This window comes from Ovis aries, chromosome X, assembly GCF_016772045.2.
Source record: "Ovis aries strain OAR_USU_Benz2616 breed Rambouillet chromosome X, ARS-UI_Ramb_v3.0, whole genome shotgun sequence".
NCBI lineage: Eukaryota > Metazoa > Chordata > Mammalia > Artiodactyla > Bovidae > Ovis > Ovis aries.
In genome coordinates, this window is record NC_056080.1 from 132,524,281 (window position 1) to 132,548,371 (window position 24,091).

Consider the following 24,091-nt stretch of genomic DNA (forward strand, 5'->3'; position numbering starts at 1 on the left):
GTAGTAGTATTTTGTGTTCTTACTTCTTTCTATATGTGCACATTCTTACTCTCCAAGGTCCACCTCATTAAGAATATTAGGATCTGACTCCTTTACTCTAAGACAGTCTCACGAACCAGCTACAAATATACAAGGACAAACATCAACGATGAACCAAAACAATCAGCAGCCTGTTTACACAGATCCTATGCCTTACAAACTGCTGTCTATTTCTGTTTGAACCTCCTTGTTTGCCCCAAGGATACTGTGCTCTAATTCTTATGCCAAATATTGTGAGGGGTCCAATGCAAGCAAACCCAGACACTCAGTTCAGTTCGGTTCAGTTTCTCAGTTGTGTCCGACTCTTTGCAACCGCATGGACTGCAGCACGCCAGGCCTCCCTGTCCATCACCAACTCCCGGAGTTCATTCACACTCATGTCCATTGAGTCAGTGATGCCTTCCAGTCATCTCATCCTCTGTCATCTCCTTCTCCTCCTGCCTTCGATCTTCCCCAGCATCAGGGTCTTTTCCAAGGAGTCAGTTCTTCGCATCAGGTGGCCAAAGTATTGGAGTTTCAGCTTCAGCATCGGTCCTTCCAATGAATATTCAGGACTGATTTCCTTTAGGATGGACTGGTTGGATCCCCTTGCTGTCCAAGGGACTCTCAAGAGACTTCTCCAGAACCACAGTTCAAAAATAGCCAGATTGGTTTCCCAAGTGGCTACAGCATTTTACATTCCCACCAGCAATGTATGACAGTCCTAATTTATCCACATCCTTGGTAACAGTGGTTATTATTGGTTTTTTGATTAGACATTCCAGTGGATGTGAAGTGGGTATATTATTGTAGTTTTGATGTGCATTTCCCTAATAACTAAAGATGTTGAGCACCTTTTCATGTATTTACTAGCCATTAGTATATCTTCTTTGAAGAAATGCGTATTTAAATCCTTTGTCCATTTCTAAATTAGATTATTTGTCTTTTATTATTAGTTGTAAGGGCTCTCTATATATACTACTTATACTCTTGAAAAGAGAGGATGGGTTGAGGGAAGGGAAAAGGGAGAAGGATATTCTTAGGAGAAGTGGCATGGAGTTGAATGCAGATGTTAACAGCAGGTTTTGCTGTTTGATTCAAGAGGGTCGCCGTCAGGATTAAATGTTCTGAATTTTATTGAGAATGGGTCCTTTGTGATTATGGCCAAAATAAATAAGTGCAGGACTGGTTTATTCTTTGAGGGTTGGTAACTTTTAAGCACTATTCAAAGATTTATTCTGAGTGGTCATTCATTCTAATAAAAGCATTTCTGAAGGAAGGAAATCCATTATTTACCAGGCTATGAAAGCAAAAGATAGGGGTGCCTTGTTACAAAATGTAATGACTATATGTGTTTTATTTTCCTTTGCCACTCTAGCAATGTTTGATGCTATTGCTCGCTTCTTACTTATTTAAGTCTTGTCTCCTATGAAAGTGACAAAGTGTTAGTCACTCAGTCATGTCCAACTCTTTGCAGCCCCATGGACTGTAGCCCATCAGGCTCCTATGTCCATGGGATCCTCCAAGCAAGAATACTGGAGTAGGATGCCATGCCCTCCTCCAGGGGATCTTCCCAACTCGGGGATCAATCCCAGGTCTCCCGCATTGTAGGCTGATTCTTTACCACGTGAGCCAGGGAAGCTCTCCTCCTCTCCTATCGTTTCTGGAATATCATAGCTTCCTGGTTCTCCTCTCTCTGTCTTTCTTACTCTTCTCAGACCACACTTTGTCTGCCTATACTTTAGCATTCAAGGCTTAACCATCACATTTACTCAGGAGAAGTCTGTAGGCACTAACATTTACTAGTGCTTATTAAATGCATTGGTTTTGGGAGCTGGAAATGCAGCAGTAAACAAACAAACAAAGATCTTGCACACCTGGAGCTTACATTCTAAGTCAAATAACAATAAATAGTAGCACAGTAGCAAACACACATAGCAGTTACTATTATACCAATTACTATTCTAAGATATTAATCTAAGACACACACATACACATTTAGTCCTCACAAAAAAATCCTATGATATAGATACCATTACTATTCCCATTTTACAAATAAAAAACTGAGGCATAGAGAGGTCACATGGTTTAAGCTGGGATTTGAAACCAGACAGTATAGATCCAGAGTCTATGTTCTTAACTAGTATTTTATATTGCTTCTCATTTATAAATAATCACATCAAATAAGTACTAAGAGGTAGCTAAACTGGTATTTCAATTATCATTACTCACCAGTCACCTCCCTTACATCCAGGAGAACTCTAGAAATTAATTCGAGGAAGAGAAAGAGAATATTTAAGAGGATTAATGGGAGTAGAAAGCACTATGGTTCCCCTGTTAAGTATGTTAGTCACTCAGTCATGTCCGACTCTTTGGGACTCCATGGACTGTGGCCCACCAGATTCCTCTGTCCATGGGATTCTCCAGGCAAGAATACTGCACTGGGTTGCCATTCCCTTCCCAGGAGATCTTCCCAACCCAGGGATGGAACCCACATTTCCCACATTGCAGGCAGATTCTTTACTGCCTGGGCCAGGGAAGCTCTGTTCAAAGCAAGGAAAAGGTCTCAGTTAAACTTTTCAAGAGGTGAGACTGGTATCTTAATCTCAGGTTGAAGGCTTGCTGCACTACAGAAATGTTTAGGCCTGCCTATGTAGCCACTAAAGCAGGAAGGGTTTGTGGGAGAACTTAACATATGCCCTGTGGTGTTTGAATAAGGCAAGCTTGTGCTTGACTTTCAACTGAAGAAAAACTGAAGGCAGAAAACTGGTTGAAGTTGTTCACAACAGCAGGACAAAGAGAAAGGTCTAGACTTCCAAGGGACCATGTTTTCTATGGGCCAGGTAGTTTCCTTAGAGTATATCTGGCAACTCCAGCAGAAGAATGAGGATCCCATGAGGAGAAAGTTGTGTGAGCAAGAGCCATAGGGGAAGACAGTCAGTGTATATTGTTCCCATCAGGAATGGCACAGGGAGGAGGTCCACTAGGGGAGTGGGAAGTGGAGTCTGAAGAAACCACAAAAATACATTGTAAGAAAAGGCAGTACTGGGGCACTGATAGCAGCTTACATCAGATCCACTCAAAGATCCACTCAATTAAGCCTCACTGTCCCTTTAAGACTCTCCCTTCCTACCTACTGGGACTGTCAACACTACAGGAACTCAAAGCAGCAGAGCAAGTAGGTCAGGAAGGAGCCAGGAGAGTGAAAGAACAGACTAAGTCACTTTTCTTCACTGAAGATCTATGGGATCTCCAGTCAACTGCACTGGAGGTTGGGGGATGAAGAAGCTTTAAATTGCATGTGAGAAAAATTTTAATTTGGAGTGGTGAAACTCTGTAATGCCTATTGATTATATTATTGTATATATCTGAGAGTAGCCTAAACGCTAACGGGTCATATATGTAACATAATATGCAATTGTAATGTGTTACCAAATGAAAGCAGGGCGAAGGAATAGAGTGACGAGGTGATATTTACATAAGTTAGTGAAGGAACGCTTCTCAGAGAATGTGATAAAATGAAGTGAAGAACCAGGCCCTAGGAATATCCTTAGCCTTCATCCCTTTTCAGTATACACATTCTCCTTGGACTATTTCATCCATTTCCATGGCTTGTTTCTCCTGATGACTCTTAATCTTGAATCTTTACCCTAAATTCTCTCCTGATCTTCAGGCTTACATATTTAATGTCTACTAGATATCCCCACCTCAGTGATCACAACTATTTCAAATTCAACTTCTCCCAAATTAAACTTCATCTTCCTTCCAAACCTCTTCTATTCCTAGTGTTATCCATCCTAGTGAATAGCATACAAATAGCACAAGCCAGAAATTGTCCCCATACCTAACTCATCCCCAGATCCTATTGTTCTCATCACATAAACAAATCTTGAAATCCTTCTCACTGCCACTACCCTAAGTCAAGTCATAATCATCTCTCACTTGGACTACAATAATAACCTCCTGACTGGTCACCCTACTTCCAATCTATCTTCTACCCTGCAGCTAAAGTAATCTTCCTTAAAGTCAAACAAGATAATGGAGAAACTCAATGGCTCTTGATAGTTCTCACGGTTGTCTTTTATGTGGCTTAGAGGGACGTTCATGATCTGCTTCCTATCTTTTTTTTTTTTTTAATTTTCAATTGGCTTTATTTTTATATTCTCAAAGTTTTTGTTAAAGGGTAGGCTCTCTTAGCTATTTTTAAAATGTTACTTATATTTTTAGTTGGTGGAAAATAGTTTTACAGTTTCGTGTTGGTTTCTGCCAAAAAACAACATGAACCAATCAAAATTATATATATATATATATGGTGTGTGCATGCTCAATCGTGTCCGACTCTTTCCAACCCTATGGACTATAGCCTGCCAGGCTCCTCTCTCCATGGGATTCTCTAGGCAAGAATACTGGAGTGGGTTGCCATTTCCTTCTCCACGGGATCTTCAGAACCCAGGGATTGAACCAGATCTCTTGCAACTCCTGCCTTCACAGGCAGATTCTTTTACCACTGAGCCATGTATATATCCTTTCCCTCCTGCCTCCTAGTTCCTACATGCCATCTCTTCCACCACTCCTTGTTCTTGAATGCTCCTCTTCCAATCAACCTAAATGATCTGCGCTTCCAACCAAACCCCAAACTCTCTTATGTCTCTTCCATCCTCCCTTTATCTTTGCCAGGCTAATCCTTTCTCATTCTTCAGCTCACATATGATCTCTTCTGGAAAGCCTTTCCTGTACCCCACTAATATGGGTGCCTGACCTCTGGGCTCCCACTGCCCCACAGCACCTTCCATATATCTTGGACACAGCACTCACTCCATGGCATTCTCGTTGTTCAAGTGGTGGACCTTCCCATTAAAACGTGAGCCCCTTGAGAGCAGAACCTATGTCTTATTAATCTCTGTATCAGTAAGACCTGAAATATAACACAGGTTCTCTTTCAAAATTCGAAGTGTTCCTCTGCCTGAATTCTTCTTTTCTTCATTCTTCCTTGCCCTTTAAATTACCAATCATTCCTAAAGATTTCATTAGCTTATCCTACAGGATGTTTGTGTGCTAAACAGCTAGCAGATTCATTTCTCCTAAGTTCTCAAAGTCTCCCCTTGTCCCACAGGACATTTGGCAATAGATGAGGGTACTTTTGGCCAGCACAACCAGGGGAAGGAATGAGGTGCCACTGACATCTAATAGGTAGAGGCCAGGGATGCTTCTAAACAACCTGTAGTAAACACTGGAGTGGGTTGCCATTCCCTTCTCCCAGGGATCTTTCTAACCCAGGGATCAAACTAGGTCTTCTGCATTGCAGGCAGGTTCTTTACTGTTGAGCCAGCAGGAAAGCCCCCAGTATACAGCACAGCCCACCACCTTCCCACAACAACAAAGAAGTATCCAGGTGAAAACATCAATAGTATGGAGGCTAAGAAACCCCACCCAAGGCCAAGCAAAGCCCTCATCTCTGGTGGAATTTCTAGCCTTGTTTTCTTATGCTGAATTACAGAGCTGCCTATGAAATCCAGCCCTGTCTTCTGGGGTCTAAGATAATAATGAGGAGGAAAAAGGAGTCATAAAGATGAAGTCCTTGTGGTCCTGGGTTTTCCTGGATGAGCAAAACCACATTTCAGTGTGTGTTAAAACTCACATTTGGGAAAATACTTTCTCTACAGGGAGATGTACCATTCTACACATGGCCCAAAGCGTTTTAACTACAGTCAGAGAACTCTTTAGAGCTACTATTTTTGGCTTTACATGCATTATCTCTTTTAATCCTCACAATAGCCCTATAAATTAGGCACTGTTACTATCTCCACTTTACAGATGAAGAAACTGTGGCTCAGAGAAGTAACACATTAATGATAAAGGAAGGAATAAGTACTTAAATCCAACACCTTTCTATTACACCATGCTAGGATGATTCAGTACTGACAGCACATAAAAATCAAGTTCTCAACACAGAAAATATCTTCTAATTCTTCCAACAGTTTGTTTGCTTCTATCAAATTTAAAAAAGAAAAAAGTAGTTTGGTATCCACTCTTAAGTCCAGTTAACCCTTTGCTTGATTCTTCACACTTGAGTAGGACCTATTTTCCTTTGGTACATTTCCATTAGGGGCACTGTAGTCCAAAAGGATCAGGCCTGGGCTGAGAATCAAAAAGATATGAACTCAATTCAATTAATCATGTGTGCTTAAAAAAATGATTCTCATATACGTCACTGTTCCTTGGTTTCTCACCTTTAAAATGATAAAGTTTGATTATGATAACAATAAGATATGAAAGATGTGATATATCCCACATACAGGCTTTTCTAATATGCAACTTCAGTGTCATTTCTCAGGCTCAGGTCCAGTCCCTAGCCAAAGGTCCCTAGGATTCCATCTGCTTTTCCTTCTTTGCAAAAGTGCTGCTGCCATTTCTATTCCCTTGAGGTTCTCATCAGTATTCCCATTCTACCATTCTGTAGAGTGGGAAACCATCTCAATACTCTAGAAGACAACCACAGAAGTTCATTTTATGTAATTTGTTATATCATCACAAAACTAACCCTTCCCTTACAGGAAGTGACTATTACATGGGCAAAAATGAGAGGAAAGCATGGATTGTACAGCTTTTCTGTTGTTAATAAGACTACTATTGAAGACTGTTCTAGCATCATATATAATGCTTCATAAAAATGGTAGTCACTATAATAAGACTGTGCCAGCCTTATAATGCCTTAGTTAATTAAGCATCCATATGCCTCCATGCAAAGGACAGTTTTTGCTCATGCAATAGCCTATAGTCTAATCATTTCATATCACAACCTGCATTACTGATCTCTCTCCCATTCTGCTTATATCAATTCTCATATTTTTATATCAAATCACAGGCTTAATCTTCAAGGATCTGGAGGTCATATCTCCATCTGTCTTGCTGCTGCCATTCCTTTTTGATAAAAGGCAATTCAAAATTTCTCTCTTTAGACTTACAAGGAAGGGCTGTCTGCACATCTCTTCACTTAGGTTTAATCTCTGCTTTTTCTCTTAAATTCTCTTTGTGGTTCTTCTTGCACTCCTGATTGACAATCTTGAGGCTGTTTCCAGTGTGTAGCCAACGGTATGTGAAGATAAAACCTGACAAAAATAGATTGCAATTACATGAGCAACTGGGAATCTTCACCGAATTTGCTGAGTCCTAGCACCAATTTTGACTAAAGAAACAAGTGTACTGAGAGACTACCCTTTTCTGCCTTTCTATTTGAAGTTCAGTAAACTGACAATTAGGGGCTTCCCAGGTGGTATAATGGTAAAGAATCTGCCTGCCAATGCAGGAGACACAAGAGATGTGGGTTTGATCCCTGGGTCAGGAAGATCCCCTGGAGAAAGGAATGGCAAGCCACTCCAGTATTCTTGCCTGGGAAATCCCATGCACAGAGGAGCCTGGTGAGCCACAGTCCATGGGGTCACAGAGAGCACACATGCAAACTGATAACTATCTCATCTCTGGATGAACTGAAAAGTTGCAACACAATTTAGAAAAGAAAGATAGATACTTAGCTAGAGGACTTAGTTAGTGGTCTTTCTTAAAGAAGAAGATTGGTTCCCTCTGAGCTCTAAGTCCTATGACTGGCCTGTGTCAAAGTTTTCAGATGGTATCTCTTTCTGTAGGTCTTCAAAATAATCACAACAGTTTTTTAGAGTAAAACTAGGGCCTTGAAGAAAAACAGAACAGGAAAGAACAAGGATGATGTCAAAACTCCATCCTTCCATTGCTTCTGAGGAAGAAATTGGTAGAAAGTTGATGCTTCTGTTTCTCTGAAGCAGTGACGAGTAGACAATCAGATAGGGCACCCTGCAGGGGGAAAAAAAAACTGTACATTGGCATTAGCTAGCTCAGAATAGCCTCCACTCTGTATACATCTGATAGCTTATGGTAAACGATGTTGGATTCATGATCTCTGAAGAAGATACAGCTTCAGGACCAGGGACCAGGCTTGATCACTCCAGAGCTTTGGTGTAGCAGAGTTTTATTAAAGTACAAAAAAGGACAGAGAAAGCTTCTGACAAGAGACATAAGAAAGGGGATGGAGAGTGCCCTACTCACTAGTCTTATCAAGGCCTTACATACTTTTATCAGACCCACTTCCCCAACATACATCTTAAATTAACAAGATTGAGTTCAGTTCAGTTCAATCGCTCAGTCTTGCCTGACTCTTTGCGACCTCATGAGTTGCAGCACGCCAGGTCTTCCTGTCCATCACCAACTCCCAGAGTTCACTCAAAACTCACATCCATTGAGTTGGTGATGCGATCCAGCCATCTCATCCTCTGTCGTCCCCTTCTCCTCCTGCCCCCAATCCCTCCCAGCATCAGAGTCTTTTCCAATGAGTCAACTCTTCACATGAGGTGGCCAAAGTACTGGAGTTTCAGCTTTAGCATCATTCCTTCCAAAGAATACCCAGGACTGATCTCCTTTAGAATGGACTGGTTGGATCTCCTTGCAGTCCAAAGGACTCTCAAGAGTTTTCTCCAACACAACAGTTCAAAAGCATCAATTCTTCAGCGCTCAGCTTTCTTCACAGTCCAACTCTCACATCCATACATGACCACTGGAAAACCCATAGCCTTGACTAGACGGACCTTTGTTGGCAAAGTAATGTCTCTGCTTTTGAATATGCTATCTAGGTTGGTCATAACTTTCCTTCCAAGGAGTAAGCGTCTTTTAATTTCATGGCTGCAATAACCACCTGCAGTCATTTTGGAGCTGGAAAAAAAAATGTATGTTACTATTTCCACTGTTTCCCCATCTATTTCCCATGAAGTGATGGGACCAGATGCCATGATCTTCGTTTTCTGAATGTTGAGCTTTAAGCCAACTTTTTCACTCTCCTCTTTCACTTTCATCAAGAGGCTTTTTATTTCCTCTTCACTTTCTGCCATAAGGGTAGTGTCATCTGCATATCTGAGGTTATTGATATTTCTCCTGGCAATCTTGATTCCAGCTTGTGCTTCTTCCAGCACAGCATTTCTCATGATGTATTCTGCATATAAGTTAAATAAGCAGGGTGACAATATACAGACTTGACGTACTCCTTTTCCTATTTGGAACCAGTCTGTTGTTCCATGTCCAGTTCTAACTGTTGCTTCCTGACCTGCATATAGGTTTCTGAAGCGGCAGATCAGGTGGTCCGGTATCCCCATCTCTTTCAGAATTTTCCACAGTTTATTGTGATCCACACAGTCAAAGGCTTTGGCATAGTCAATAAAGCAGAAATAGATGTTTTCTGGAACTCTCTTGCTTTTCCATGATCCAGCGGATGTTGGGAATTTGATCTCTGCTTCCTCTGCCTTTTCTAAAACCAACTTGAACATCTGGAAGTTCACGGTTCACGCATTGCTGAAGCCTGGCTTGAAGAATTTTGAGCATTACTTTACTAGCATGTGAGATGAGTGCAATTGTGTGGTAGTTTGAGCATTCTTTGGCATTGCCTTTCTTTGGCATTGGAATGAAAACTAACCTTTTCCAGTCCTGTGGCCACTGCTGAGTTTTCCAAATTTGCTGGCATATTGAGTGCAGCACTTTCACAGCATCATCTTTCAGGATTAGAACTAACAATAGAAAGGTCTTACCAGACCTTACAACATACCTCTTAAGATAACAAGATTAGTTGGAAGGTTCTTGTTAAGGAGAAACATGTCCTTGAGCAAAATACATTGTTATACTGACTAAGACAAAGCAGGGCTTCCCTTGTAGCTCAGTCAGTTAAGAATTTGCCTGCAGTGCAGGAGACCCAGGTTCAATCCCTGGGTTGGGAAGATCCCCTGGAGAAGGAAATGGCAACCCACTCCAGTATCCTTGCCTGGAATATCTCATGGACAGAGGAACCTGGTGGATTGCAGTCCATGGGGTTGCAAAGAGTCGGGCACCACTGAGTGACTAACACACATAAGACAAAGCAATGTAGAAAAAAAATGTTTGTCCTTTTCTCCTTGACAGCCCCAGACCCCTTTCTCCTCCTCAGGGACCTTGGACTTCTTATCAACCTGCCTAGGAAGTATCTCTCATCCCCCCCTCTTTTCTTTTATGTCCAATGAATATTTTCTTCATGTGTGCGTGTGAGTCGTGCCTGACTCTTTGCGACCCCATGGACTGCAATCCACCAGGTTCCTCTGTCCATGAGATTTTCCAGGCAAGGATACTGGAGTGGGTTGCCATTTCCTTCTCCAGGGGATCATATCCAATGAATATTCAGGACTGATTTCCTTTAGGATGGACTGGTTGGATCTCCTTGCAATCCAAGGGACTCTCAAGTCTTCTCCAACATGACAGTTCAAAAGCATCAATTCTTTGATGCTCAGCTTTCTTCACAGTCCAACTCTCACATCCATACATGACTACTGGAAAAACCATAGCTTTAACTAGACAGACCTTTGTTGGCCAAGTAATGTTTCTGCTTCTTAATATTCTATCTGGCTTTGTCATAGCTCTTCTTACAAGGAGCAAGTGTCTTTTAATTTCATGGCTGCAGTTACCATCTGCAGTGATTTTGGAGCCCAAGAAAATAAAGTCTGTCACTTTCCAGTCTTGCCCCATCCATTTCCCATGAAGTGATGGGACCAGATGCCATGATCTTGTTATAAGTGTACATAAAGTTATAAACTTTATATAACTATCTCAGTTATAAGTTTATATAAAGGCCTGGCAAGTTCCCTATAACTCAAATCCAAATGTGCAGTAGCCTGTAATGCCTAAGAATCCTCTCAATAGTCTTAAAGTCATAGGTAGAGGATGATTTAGCACAGGCTTAATTCTAGAAAGCATCCTTCAAATCGATGACTGAAAAATAATTGGCTCATTCAGGAATTTTGGACAATAAAATATAAGGATTAGGCACCACAGGATATAAAGGAACCACAGCCAAAGCTCAGAGCCTTGTTAGTTAGCAAATGTCTTCCCCAGCACAGAGCCTATCTGCAAGGCTGCTTTAAAAAAAAAACAAAAAACTAATTTTCCGTTTAAAAAAATTACAAAGAAATAGGAAAAAATGCCACATTCAAAGGAAAAAAAATTAAGTGGCAGAAACTGTCCCTGAAGAAGCACAGGCACAGAAGTACCAGACAAAGACTAAAACAACTGTCCTAAATTGCTCAAAGAACTAAGGGAAAATACGAAGAACCAAGGGAATCAGGAAAGGGATATATTTTTTAAATGAGAATATCAACAAAGAGGTTAAAAATGATAAAAAGGAACAAAAAAGAAATTCTAGAGTTGAAAATACAGGAGCTCAACAAAAATATCCACTGAAGGGGCTCAACAGTAGACTGAAGCAGGAAGAAAGAATCAGTGACACTGAAGATATCACATGAAATGGTCAAGTTGGAGGGGCAAAAACGAATGAAGAAAAGTCAACAGAGATTAAAAGACTTATGGGACATCAAGTAACATATGCATTATGACAGTCCCAGAGACTGAAAGAAAAAAGGAGTAGAGAGGTTATTTGAAGAAATAATGGCTGAAACCTTCCCAAATTTGAGGGAAAATATGGATTCACAAGTCCAAGAATCTCAATGAACTGTAAGTAAGATTAACTAAAGAGGCTTACACCAGGATACATTATAATCCAACTGCCAACAGCTCAAGGGTGAGAATCCTGAAAGGAGCAAGAAAAAGTGATTCATATGCAAGTGATCCTCAATAAGATGATCAGCAAATTTCTAAGTGAAAACCTCAGAGTCCAGAAGTGGCATAACATATTTATAGGGCTGAAAGAATAAATGTTAACTGAGACTTCTATATTATATGTGACTAAACTGTCCTTCAAAAATGAGGGAGAAATTAAAACATTCTCAGATAAACAATGTTCAATATCAAAAAGGAAATTCTAGCCACAGAAAGTAGACAAGAAAATTAAATAAAAGACATCTAAATTGGAAAGGAAGAAGTAAAATTATCTGTTTGCAGATCACATGTTCTTGTATGTAGAACATTCTAAATATTCCTGCCCCCCAAGAAGCTCATTAGAGCTAATAAACGAATTCAGTAAATTTGCAGGGTACAAAATAACATACAAAAACCAGTTGCATTTCTAAATACCAATAATGAACAATCTGTAAAGGGAATTAAGAAAATAGTTCCATTTATAATAGTATCAAAAAGAGTAAGTATAGGCAACAAAAGCAAAAATAAACAAGTCGGACTACACCTAACCAAAAGCTTCTGTACAGCAAAGGAAAGCATCAACAAAAGGAAAAGGCAACCTACCACATGGGAAATACGTCTGATAATATTTTAATATTTAATTAGTTAATATTTAATTTAATATTTGCAGATAATATGTCTGATAAGGGGTTATTATCCAAAATATATAAAGAGCTCATAACACTCAAAGGGGAAAAAGCAAACAATCTGATTTAAAAATGGGCAGAGGATCTGAATAGACTTTTTTCCAAAGAAGACAAACACATGGTCAACAGATACATGAAAAGGTGCTCAACACCACTAGTCTTCTGGGAAATGCAAATTAAAACCACAGTGAAATACCACCTCAGATCTGTCAGAATGGCTATTTTCAAAAAGGCATGAGATAACAAGTATTGGTGAGGGAGTGAAGAAAAGGGAATTGTTGTGCACTGTTGGTGGAAATGTAAATTGGTATGGCCACTATGGAAAACAGTATACAGGGTCTTCCAAAAATTGAACACAGAACTACTGCATGATCTAGCAATTCCAATTCTGGGTATTTATCTGAAGGAAACAGAAACACTAAGTTGAAAATAATTATGCAACCCCAATGTGGACTGCAGCATTATTTACAATACCCAGGATATGGAAACAGCCTAAGTGCCCATGTACAGATGACTAGAAAGAAAATGTAATACACATATACAATGGAATATTTCTGTTGTTTAGTCACTAAGTTGTACCCAAATCTTTGTGACCTCATGGACTATAGCCTGCCAGGCTCCTCTCTCCATGGGATTTTTCAGGCAAGAATACTGGAATGGGTTGCCATTTCCTTCTCAAGGGGATCTTCCAAACCCAAGGATCAAACCCACATCTCCTGCATTGGCAGGTGAATTATTTTACCTTTGAGCCACCATTCAGTCACAAAAAGAAGGAAATATTACCATTTGTGACGACATGGATTGACCTTGAGGGCACTATGTTAAGTGAATTAAGTCAGAGAAATACCATGTGAGGTCTCTTGTATGTGAAGTCTTATTTAAAAAAAAAAAATCCTCACTAGTTATACTAGACTGGTGGTTGCCAGTAGCCAGGATTGGGGAGTGGGTGAAAAGGGTGAAGGTGGTCAAAAGATACAAACTTCCAGTTATAAAATAAATAAGACCTGGGATGTAATGTACACCATGGTGAATATTCTTAGCAATACTTCACTGTGTACTTGAAAGTTGCTAAGAGAGTAGATCTTAAAAGTTCCAGAAGAAGAAGACAAAAAGAAAGGCCATGAGAAAATACTTGAGGAGATAATAGCTGAAAATTTCCCTAAAAGAGAGAAGGAAATAGCCACCCAAGTCCAAGAAACCCCAGAGAGTCCCAAGCAGATTAAACCCAAGGCAAAACACCCCAAGACACATATTAATCAAATTAAAAAGATAAAACACAAAGAACAAATATTAAAAGCAGCAAGGGAAAAACAACCAATAACACACAAGGGGATTCCCATCAGGATAACAGCTGATCTCTCAATAGAAACTCTTCAGGCCAGAAGGGAATGGCAGGACATATACTTAAAGGGATGAAAGAGAAAAACCTACAACCCAGATTACTGTACCCAGCAAGGAGCTCATTCAAATATGAATGAGAAATCAAAATCTTTACAGACAAGCAAAAGCTGAGAGAATTCAGCACCACCAAACCAGCCCTCCAACAAATGTAAAGGATCTTCTCTACGCAGGAAACACAGAAAAGGTGTATAAACTTGAACGCAAAACAACAAAGTAAATGGCAACAGGATCATACTTATCAATAATTACCTTAAATGTAAATGGGTTGAATGTCCCAACCAAAAGACAAAGACTGGCTGAATGGATACAAAAATAAGACCCCTATATAAGCTGTCTACAAGAGACCCACCTCAAAACTAGGGACACATACAGACTGAAAGTGAAGGGATGGAAAAGATATTTCATGCAAATGGAGACCAAAAGAAAGCAGGAATAGCAATATTCATATCAGATAAAATAGACTTTGAAATAAAGGCCGTGAAAAGAGACAAAGAAGGACACTACACAATGATCAAAAGATCAATCCAAGAAGAAGATATAACAATTATAAATATATATGCAGCCAACATAGGATACTGCAATATGTAAGAAAAATGCTAACAAGTATGAAAGGGAAATTAACAATAACACAATAACAGTGGGAGACTTTAATACCCCACTCATACCTATGGATAGATCAACTAAACAGACAATTAGCAAGGAAACAGAAACTTTAAATGATACAATGCACCAGTTAGACCTAATTGATATCTATAGGACATTTCACCCCAAGACAACGAGTTTCACCTTTTTCTCAAGTGCACACGGAACATTCTCCAGGATAGATCACATCTTGGGCCATAAATATAGACTTGGTAAATTCAAAAAATTGAAATCATTCCAAGCATCTTTTCTGATCACAATGCAGTGAGATTAGATGTCAGCTACAGGAAAAAAAAAAAAAAAACTATTAAAAATTCCAACATATGGAGGCTAAACAACACACTTCTGAATAACCAACAAATCACAGAAGAAATAAAAAAAGAAATCAAAATATGCATAGAAACGAATGAAAATGAAAACACAACAACCCAAAACCTATGGGACTCAGTAAAAGCAGTGCTAAGGGGAAGGTTCATAGCAATATAAGCTTATCTCAAGAAACAAGAAAAAAGTCTAATTAATAACCTAACTCTACACCTAAAGCAACTAGAAAAGGAAGAAATGAAGAACCCCAGGGTTTGTAGAAGAAAAGAAATCATAAAAATTAGGGCAGAAATAAATGCAAAAGAAACAAAAGAGACCATAGCAAAAATCAACAAAGCCCAAAACTGATTCTTTGAGAAGATAAATAGACAAATCATTAGTCAGACTCATCAAGAAACAAAGGGAGAAGAATCAAATCAACAAAATTAGAAGTGAAAATGGAGAAACAACAACAGACAACACAGAAATACAAAGGATCTTAAGAGACTACTATTAGCAACTGTATGCCAATAAAGTGGACAACTTGGAAGAAATGGACAAATTCTTAGAAAAGTACAACTTTCCAAAACTGAACCAGGAAGAAATAGAAAATCTTAACAAACCCATCACAAGCACGGAAATAGAAACTGTAATCAGAAATCTTCAAGTAAACAAAAGCCCAGAACCAGACAGCTTCACAGCTGAATTCTACCAAAAATTGAGAGAAGAGTTAACACTTATCCTACTCAAACTCTTCCAGAAAATTGCAGAGGAAGGTAAACTTCCAAACTCATTCTATGAGGCCACCATCACCCTAATACCAAAACCTGACAAAGATGCCACAAAAAAAGAAAACTACAGGCCAATATCACTGATGAACATAGATGCAAAAATCCTTAACAAAATCCTAGCAAACAGAATCCAACAACATATTAAACAGATCATACATCATGACCAAGTGGGCTTTATCCCAGGGATGCAAGGATTCTTTAATATCCACAAATCAATCAATGTAGTACACTACACTAACTAATTGAAAGATAAAAACCATATGATTATCTCAGTAGTTGCAGAGAAAGCCCTTGACAAAATTCAACATCCATTTATGATAAAAACCCTCCAGAAAGCAGGAATAGAAGGAACATGCCTCAACATAATAAAAGTTATATATGTTAAACCCACAGCAAACATTATCCTCAATGACGAAAAATTGAAAGCATTTCCCCTAAAGTCAGGAACAAGACAAGGGCGCCCAGTCTCACCACTACTATTCAACATAGTTTTGGAAGTTTTAGCCACAGCAGTCAGAGAAGAAAAAGAAATAAACGGAATCAAGGTTGGAAAAGAAGAAGTAAAACTCTCACTGTTTGCAGATGACATGATCCTCCAAATAGAAAGCCCTAAAGACTCCACCAGAAAATTACTAGAGCTAATCAATGAATATAGTAAAGTTGCAGGATATAAAATTAACACACAGAAATCTCTTGCATTCCTATACACTAACAATGACAAAACAGAAAGAGAAATTAAGGAAACTATTCCAATCACCATTTCAATGAAATAATAAAATAGGAATAAATCTACCTAAAGAAACAAAAGACCTAGATATAGAAAACTATGAAACACTGATGAAAGAAATCAAAGAGGACACAAGTATATGGACAAATATACCATGTTCATGGATCAGAAGAATCAATATGGTGAAAAATGAGTATACCACCCAAAGCAACCTATAGGTTCAGTGCAATCCCTATTGAGCTACCAACGGTATTTTTCACAGAACTAGAACAAATAATTTCACAATTTGTATGGAAATACAAAAAACCTCGACTAGCTAAAGCAATCTTGAGAAAGAAGAATGGAACTGGAGGAATCAACCTTCCTGACTTCAGACTATACTACAAAGCTACAGTCATCAGGACAGTATGGTACTGGCACAGAAACAGAAATATATATCAATGGAACAAAACAGAAAGCCCAGAGATAAGTCCATACACCTATGGACACCTTATTTTTGACAAAGCAAGAAAGAATATACAGTGGAGAAAAGACAATCTCTTTAACAAGTGGTGCTGGGAAAACTAGTCAACCACTTGTAAAAGAATGAAACTAGAACACTTTCTAACACCATACACAAAAATAAACTCAAAATGGATTAAAGATCTAAATTTAAGACCAGAAACTATAAAACTCCTAGAGGAGAACATAGGCAAAACACTCTCCGACATAAATCACAGCAGGATCCTCTATGACCCACCACCCAGAATATTGGAAATAAAAGAAAAAATAAACAAATGGAACCTAATTAAAATTAAAACCTTCTGCATAACAAAGGAAACTATAAGCAAGGTGAAAAGACAGCCTTCAGAATGGAAGAAAATAATAGCAAACGAAGCAACTGACAAAGAATTTAATCTCAAAATTATACAAGCAGCTCCTGAAGCTCAATTCCAGAAAAATAAACAACTCAATCAAAAAATGGGCCAAAGAACTAAACAGAGATTTCTCCAAAGAAGACATACAGATGACTAACAAACACATGAAAAGATGCTCAACATCATTCATTACCAGAGAACTGCAAATCAAAACCACAGTGAGGTATGATTTCACGCCAATCAGAACGGCTGCAATCCAAAAGTCTACAAACAATAAATGCTGGAGAGGGTGTGGAGAAAAGGGAACCCTCTTCCACTGTTGGTGGGAATGCAAACTAGTACAGCCACTATGGAGAACAGTGTGGAGATTCCTTAAAAAACTAGATATAGAAATGCCATACGACCCAGCAATCCCACTGCTGGGCATACACACTGAGGAAACCAGAATTGAAAGAGACATGTGTACCCCAGTGTTCATCACAGCACTGTTTACAATAGCCAGGGCATGGAAGCAACCTAGATGTCCGTCAGCAGATGAATGGATAAGAAAGTTGTGGCACATATACACAATGGAATATTACTCAGTCATTAAAAAGAATACATTTGGATCAGTTCTAATGAGGTGGATGAAACTGGAGCCTATTATACAGAGTGAAGTAAGTTGGAAAGGAAAAACACCAATACCGTATACTAACACAATATATGGAATTTAGAAAGATGGTAATGATGACCCTATATGTGAGACAGCAAAGAGACACAGATGTAAAAAACAGTCTTTTGGACTCTGTGGGAGAAGGTGAGGGTGGGATGATTTGAGAGAATAGCATTGAAACATGTATATTATCATATGTAAAACAGATCGCCAGTCCAGGTTCAATGAATGAGACAGGGTGCTCAGGGCTGGTGCACTCAAATGACCCTGAGGGATGGGATGGGGAGGGAGGTGGGAGGGGGGTTCAGGATGGGGAACAGATGTACACCGATGGCTGATTCATGTCAATGTATGGCAAAAACCACTACAATATGGTAAAGTAATTAGCTTCCAATTAAAATAAATAAATTTCAAAAATAATAAAAATAAAAGTTCTCATCAGAAGTGTAATTATGTGGGGTGATGGATGTTAACGAGACTTATTGTGGTGATCATTTTGCAATATATACAAATAGGGAATCATTGTGATATACACGTAAAAATACAATGCTATATATCAAATATATATATACATGCATGAAGGAAGGAAGGAAGGAACGTCGCTCAGTCATGTCCGACTCTTTGCAACCCCGTGGACTGTAGCCTACCAGGCTCCTCTGTCCATGGGATTTTCCAGGCAATAGTACTGGAGTGGATTGCCATTTCCACATGCATATGTATCAAAAAATAAAATACTCAGGAATAAACTTAACCAAAAGGTGAAAGACTTTTATGCTGAAAATTATAAATTGTTACTGAAAGAAATTAAGGAATACACAAACAAATAGAAAGCCATCCATGTCTAGGAATTGGAAAATTCAATATTGTTATGATGCCACCAAAAGCAATCCCTATTAAAATCCCGATGACATTTTGGCAGAAATTTTAAAAAATATCCATCCTAAAACTCCTATAGTATCTCAAGGGATTTTGAATAGTTACAAAAATCTTGAAGAAAAAAAAGTTGAAGACCTCATACTTCCCGATTTTGAAACTTACTACAAAGTTACAATAAACAAAACAGTGTGTTACTAGCAAATACAGACATATAGATCAATGGAATAGAATTGGGAGTCCAGAAATAAATCTTCACATATATGGTCAATGGTCACACGATTTTCAGCAAGGGTGTCAGGGCCATTCAGTGGGGAAGGGCAGTCTTGAACAAGTGGCACTGGCAATACTGGATATCCACATGCTGAAGGATGAAGTTGGATCTTTACCTTAAACCAGATACAAAAATTAATTTGAACTGGACCAAAGACTTAAATGTAAGAGATTAAATCTACAAAACTCTTAGAAAAAACATAGAAGAAAGGGTTCATAACACTTGATTTGCCAAAGTTTTCTTGGAAATGATACCAAATGCACAGGCAACAAATTTAAAAAAAGATGAGTTGATCTCTATCAAAATGTAAAACTGATGTGCATCAAAGGACACTATCAACACAGTAAAAAGGCACCCCACAGCATGGGGAAAATATTTGCAAGCCATATACTTGATAAGGGATTAGGATCCAAAATACATTTTTTAAAACCCCTACAACACAACAACAACAAAAAACCAAACAACCAGATTAAAAAATGGGGAAAGGAATTAAATAGACATTTATCCGAAGATATACAAACAGCCAAAAAGCTCATTAATCCTTAGGTGAGAGATAACAGAAAACATATATATTTGGTTACATTCTTGGTTCTAGCACAGAACTCCAAAAACCCTTTCCTAAGAGCACTAGGAGCACCTCTTATTCTAATATTTGGTCTTTCACCCCAGTGGTAAGAGCACTAGGAGTATCTTTTGTTCTAATGAGGCAACTCCAGGTAAATTCCTAGATGGGGGCTGGTTATCAGAATGACAAAGCTAGGATCAGAAGCTTGGACTTTTTGGCTCCACTTTCTCCCTATCCTGCAGAGAGGGGAGAGAGATTGGAAATAGAGCAATAATTGATCATACCTATGTGATGAAGCCTCCATAAAAATCCCCAAAGTAGGAGTTCAAAGAGTTTCCCAGTGGGTGAACACATCCAAGTACCAGAAGGGTGATGCACCCCAGCTCTTCAGAGACAGAAGCTCTTGCACTCAGGACCTCACAGAACTCATCCTATGTATCTTTTTATATGGATGTTTAACTGTATCCTTTGTCATATCCTTTAATAAACCAGTAAATGTAAGTAACTGTTCTCTGGAGTTCTATGAGCCACTCTGGTTAATAAGTTGAAACCAAGGAGGGAGCCATTGGAACCTCTCATTTATATAGCCAGTTAGTCAGAAGTATAGGTGATAACCTGAACTTACAACTGGCATCTTAAGTGGAGGTGAAAGGCAGTCTTGTGGCACTGAGCCTTTAACCTATGAATTTAATGCTATCTCCAAGCAGATAGTGTCAGAGTTGAATTAAATTGTAGGACACCCACCTGGTATCACAGAGAATTGCTTCATGTGGGGAAAAACACGGAAGTATTCAAAGTGAAGTGTTCTATGTTAAAGTAAAGGAGACACACAGGAGAGGAGAATGGTAGGTTTTTCCAATATAATAGGGAAATGCAAATCAAAACCACAACACACTTCATACTCATTAGGGTGGACTGTATTTTTAAAAAAATAACAATGTTGCTGAGGATGAAATAGGAACCCTTGTGTACTGCTGGCAGGAATGTAAAATGACAGAATGTAAAAGTAGGATGGTTCCGCAAAAAGTTAAACATAGGGGCTTCCCTGGTGGCTCAGTGGTAAAGAATCTGCCCTCCAATGCAGTAGATATGGGTTCGATCCCTGACACAGGAAGATCCCACATGCATTGGAGCAGCTAAGCCTGTGTGCCAAAACTATTGAGCCTCTTCCCTAGAGCCCATGAGTGTTACTTGTTCAGTCATATCCAACTCTTTGTGATCCCATGGACTTTAGCCCACCAAGCTCCTCTGTCCATGGAATTTTTCAGGCAAGGATACTGGAGTGGTTTGCCATTCCCTTCTGCAGGGGATCTTCCTGACCCAGGGATCAAACCCAGTCTCCTGCATTGCAGGCAGATTCTTTACTGTCCAAGCCACATGGACTGTAGCCCACCAAGCTCCTCTGTCCATGGGATTCTCCAGGCAAGAACAGTGGAGTGGGTTGCCATGCCCTTCTCCAAGGGACCTTCCTGATCCTGGGATCGAACCCATGACTCTTATGCCTGTTGCATTGGCAGGCAGGTTCTTTACCACTAGTGCCACATGGAAAACCCTGCCCTAGAGCTCATACTCCACAAGAGAAGCCACTGCAATGAGAAGCCCACACACCACAACTAGAGAGTAGCCCCTGCTCCCCACAACTAGAGAAAAGGCCACACTGCAACGAAGACCCAGCACAGCCAAAAATAAATAAGTAAAATTATTTTTTAAAATTAAACATAGAACTACCACACAATCCAGCAATTCAACTTCTGCATATATATCCAAAAGAACTGAGAGCAGGGGCTCAGACAGATATTTGCACACCCATGTTGATAGCAGCATTACTCACAATAGCCAAAAGGTAGAAGCAACTCAGGTGTTCAACAACGCAAGAAGGAATAAACAAAATATGGTATATACACACAATGGACTATTATTTAGCCTTAAAAAGGAAGGAAATTCTGATACATGCTACAACATAAATGAACCTTGAAGACATTATGTTAAGTTAAACAAACTATAACCAAAAAAAAAAAGTGTTATAATTTCACTTATGTGAGGTACGTATTCAAATTCATAGAGACAGAATGAGAGGGGGAATTAGTGTTTGCTGGGTACAGAGTTTCGGTTTGTGAAAATATGAAAGTTCTGGAAATGGGACAGTGATGATAGTTGCACTTAATGCCACTGAATTATACACTTAAAATGGTTAAAATTATAAATTTTGTTATGCATATTTTATCACAATAAGAAAAAAGACGGCACACTAAAACTGTCTCCCAGGTTTTGTGAGAATCAAGAGAGATCTATGTAAAGAAGCTCTGTAATCTTTTGGATTGGCCCAAAAGTTTGGGTTTTTCTGTAACAACTTGTGGAAAAACTCAAACTTTCAGGCCAACCCAACATATGGGCCTTCACAAATAGTAACTCGTTTTAATCATCACCCTGTTTATGCCAACCTGATACCATTATCCACATGCTCAATCAAGCCCTGCTCACCTAGCAGCATACTGTTGGAGTTTAAGTGCTATCCAGTGATATCCACCTTCATTTCGCTAGGCCTTGGATTCCACGTGCCAAAGCAATGGTCTCCCAGATTTCTGGTTCTGAAACAGAACAAGACCCCAAATTGACAAAAGTTTTAGACAAGCCTGGTGGTTTCTATAGAAAAAAACTCAAAAGACTTCCTCCTTTTAATCAGTTTTCCCCAATGCTTAGTTTGGAAGCAGTCCTCAATCAGCAACAAGAGGTCAGCATGCCACTGCCAAGAACAAATGAAATCTTCTAATTCAGCTGACTGCCCAACTCCCTGGTCTGCTACCAAGCAAAAGATCTCATAAGGCAGCCTTTGGACAGGTGAATCCCAAACCTCCTTTGAAGCAACAGGATTCTGGGAAAGGAATACAGAAAATATATTCATTGAGCATGAATTAAGAAAAGTAGTTAGATAAGAAATAAAAAATGAAAATGCTAAAACCGAAAGACTGAACAGTCAGTTTTGATGGATTAGACAATTATCTGTAGAGTAGCCTCAGAGCTGAACCCTCAAACATTCTCAGAAAGTATAAACACTGGTGCAGAACCAGTGTGCAAAACCTAGGAATGATGTTTCTTTCTGGAAAGCAAGGCAATTGGTACCCATAGCCAGATACTGACCAGGATCTGTGTCAACATTCAGGTGCTCTCTGAGGGTCCCGAGTTACCTTAGGTCTGCAGGCCTCCTAGAGGATTTTCTTAACTTAGATAATGCTACAAGAGCTATTTTGAATCTTTTCCATGAAAAGATGTCTATCCAGAAGTTGCTACCTTTCAGAGGGGGATGTCATTCCATGATTCTCTGAGATGTTATACCTATAACAGCATCAGACAACACCTTCTATCTTCATTTTGCTGCAAACTGGAGGCAAAACAAATGTGCCTCTCTGGGAGTGAAGCAATGAAGGGAAAAGACAATCATGGACAATAGCAATGAGATGTAGGGTCACAGGTATCTAGCCTGTATCTGAAACCCCTCCCCCCAAAAAAGCTTAGGAAATATCTCTTGTACACATCTCTTCTTTTTTAATCAATAGGAGTGGTTGATGAAGTGACAGAACCAACAGTCTATTCTCCACAAATGGCTGAAGGCAGAACAAGCCGTGGTGCCTCAATCTGTTCTTCGTGGTTCGTTATTATGAGCCATTGATCCACCATCACCAGGCCCTATGCTCTTAAGTTCTTTCCCAAAAATGATTTCAAGTTACGCCATTAAAATTCTGAGTTATATTTGAAAGTAGTAGATACATCACATAAACATTCATCCTCTGGAGCCAAAGCAACCCGAGTTAAAATCATACCTTAGCTGCTTGCTGTGTACCAGGGATCAAAGATACTTCCAGTTTCGATGTTTTCTGATACCCTGCCTGCCAGCATCCTCCGTCGCCCCGCCCCCTCACCACCAAGCACAGGGAGCCCAAAGGCTACATGAAAGCAGGCAAATTTGTTCTGTTTTTACTTCCCCATATCCTCAGCTATGTTGACGCCTTGACACTGAGCAACCCTCATTCTCTAGGATGCCTCGACTCTTTCTCTCAGTCCGAACGTTCACAGCTTTTGCAAAAGAATAAAACTCACGCCGCTGGGGCGGGGCCACGCGTTTCCCTTCCCTAACAGGGAGGAACTAAAGTTAAAGTGCCAGGGTTGTTTATCAAATGACTTCCCTGTTACTATGGTAAAGCCGCCGCCACCATCATTTTTGGGGTCAGCAATTACTTGCGTTAGCCTAAGGAAAAAATGAATAATAAGAAATTCTATATACTAAAAGCCTTCAAATTAACCGAGCTCTAGCTCAGAACAGGGTTACTCTCAAGCGGGGTATGGGGACAGGGGGACAGGGCGGGGGCCCTAGTGCTCCAGTGGAAGTAATACGTGCCGATTGTGACGGAATGACGCCGAGGGAGGGACCCTGCGTCCATCCGGCCCCAGCGCCTCCGGCTCAGGCGCTTCCGGCTCACGGGCCGTAGGGAAGTGTGTTCCGCGCTGGGCTCGAGCGCTGTCCAGAAGTCTTCGGCGCACCGGAAGCCGCCGGAAAAAGCGATGGCGGGTTTGACTGTAAGAGACCCTGCGGTGGACCGTTCTCTACGTTCCGTGTTCGGTGAGAGGAATTCTGAGGAACCAAGCATCGGGGAGGGACAGAAAAAGACTGGG

General features: G+C 39.8%; 2 protein-coding genes across 21 annotated transcripts in view; one reads left to right on the top strand and one right to left on the bottom strand.

Moving 5' to 3' along the window:
• SYTL4 (synaptotagmin like 4) overlaps positions 1–23,823 on the bottom strand; it is a 160,140-nt gene extending 136,317 nt beyond the window's left edge. For 6 of the 16 annotated variants that reach the window (XR_009598861.1, XR_009598854.1, XM_060407942.1 and 3 more), the window contains exons 1-3: positions 23,242–23,823; positions 21,905–22,011; positions 6,984–7,127 (exon numbers count right to left, since the gene is read on the bottom strand). The gene's annotated coding sequence lies outside the window, so the exon portion shown is untranslated. Of the gene's footprint in view, positions 1–6,983; positions 7,846–14,525; positions 14,663–21,904; positions 22,012–23,241 lie in introns of all 16 variants that reach the window. The other 10 variants (XR_009598856.1, XM_060407945.1, XM_060407940.1 and 7 more) reach the window with 4 other exon arrangements.
• A 58-nt stretch (positions 23,824–23,881) lies between these two features.
• CSTF2 (cleavage stimulation factor subunit 2) overlaps positions 23,882–24,091 on the top strand; it is a 31,533-nt gene continuing 31,323 nt past the window's right edge. For all 5 annotated transcript variants that reach the window (XR_009598863.1, XR_009598864.1, XM_004022476.6 and 2 more), the window contains exon 1: positions 23,882–24,038. Coding sequence is in view for 3 of the 5 variants with exons in the window: in XM_004022476.6 (XP_004022525.1) it covers positions 23,981–24,038 (58 nt within the window). In the remaining 2 variants the exon portion in view is untranslated. The remainder of the gene's footprint in view (positions 24,039–24,091) is intronic.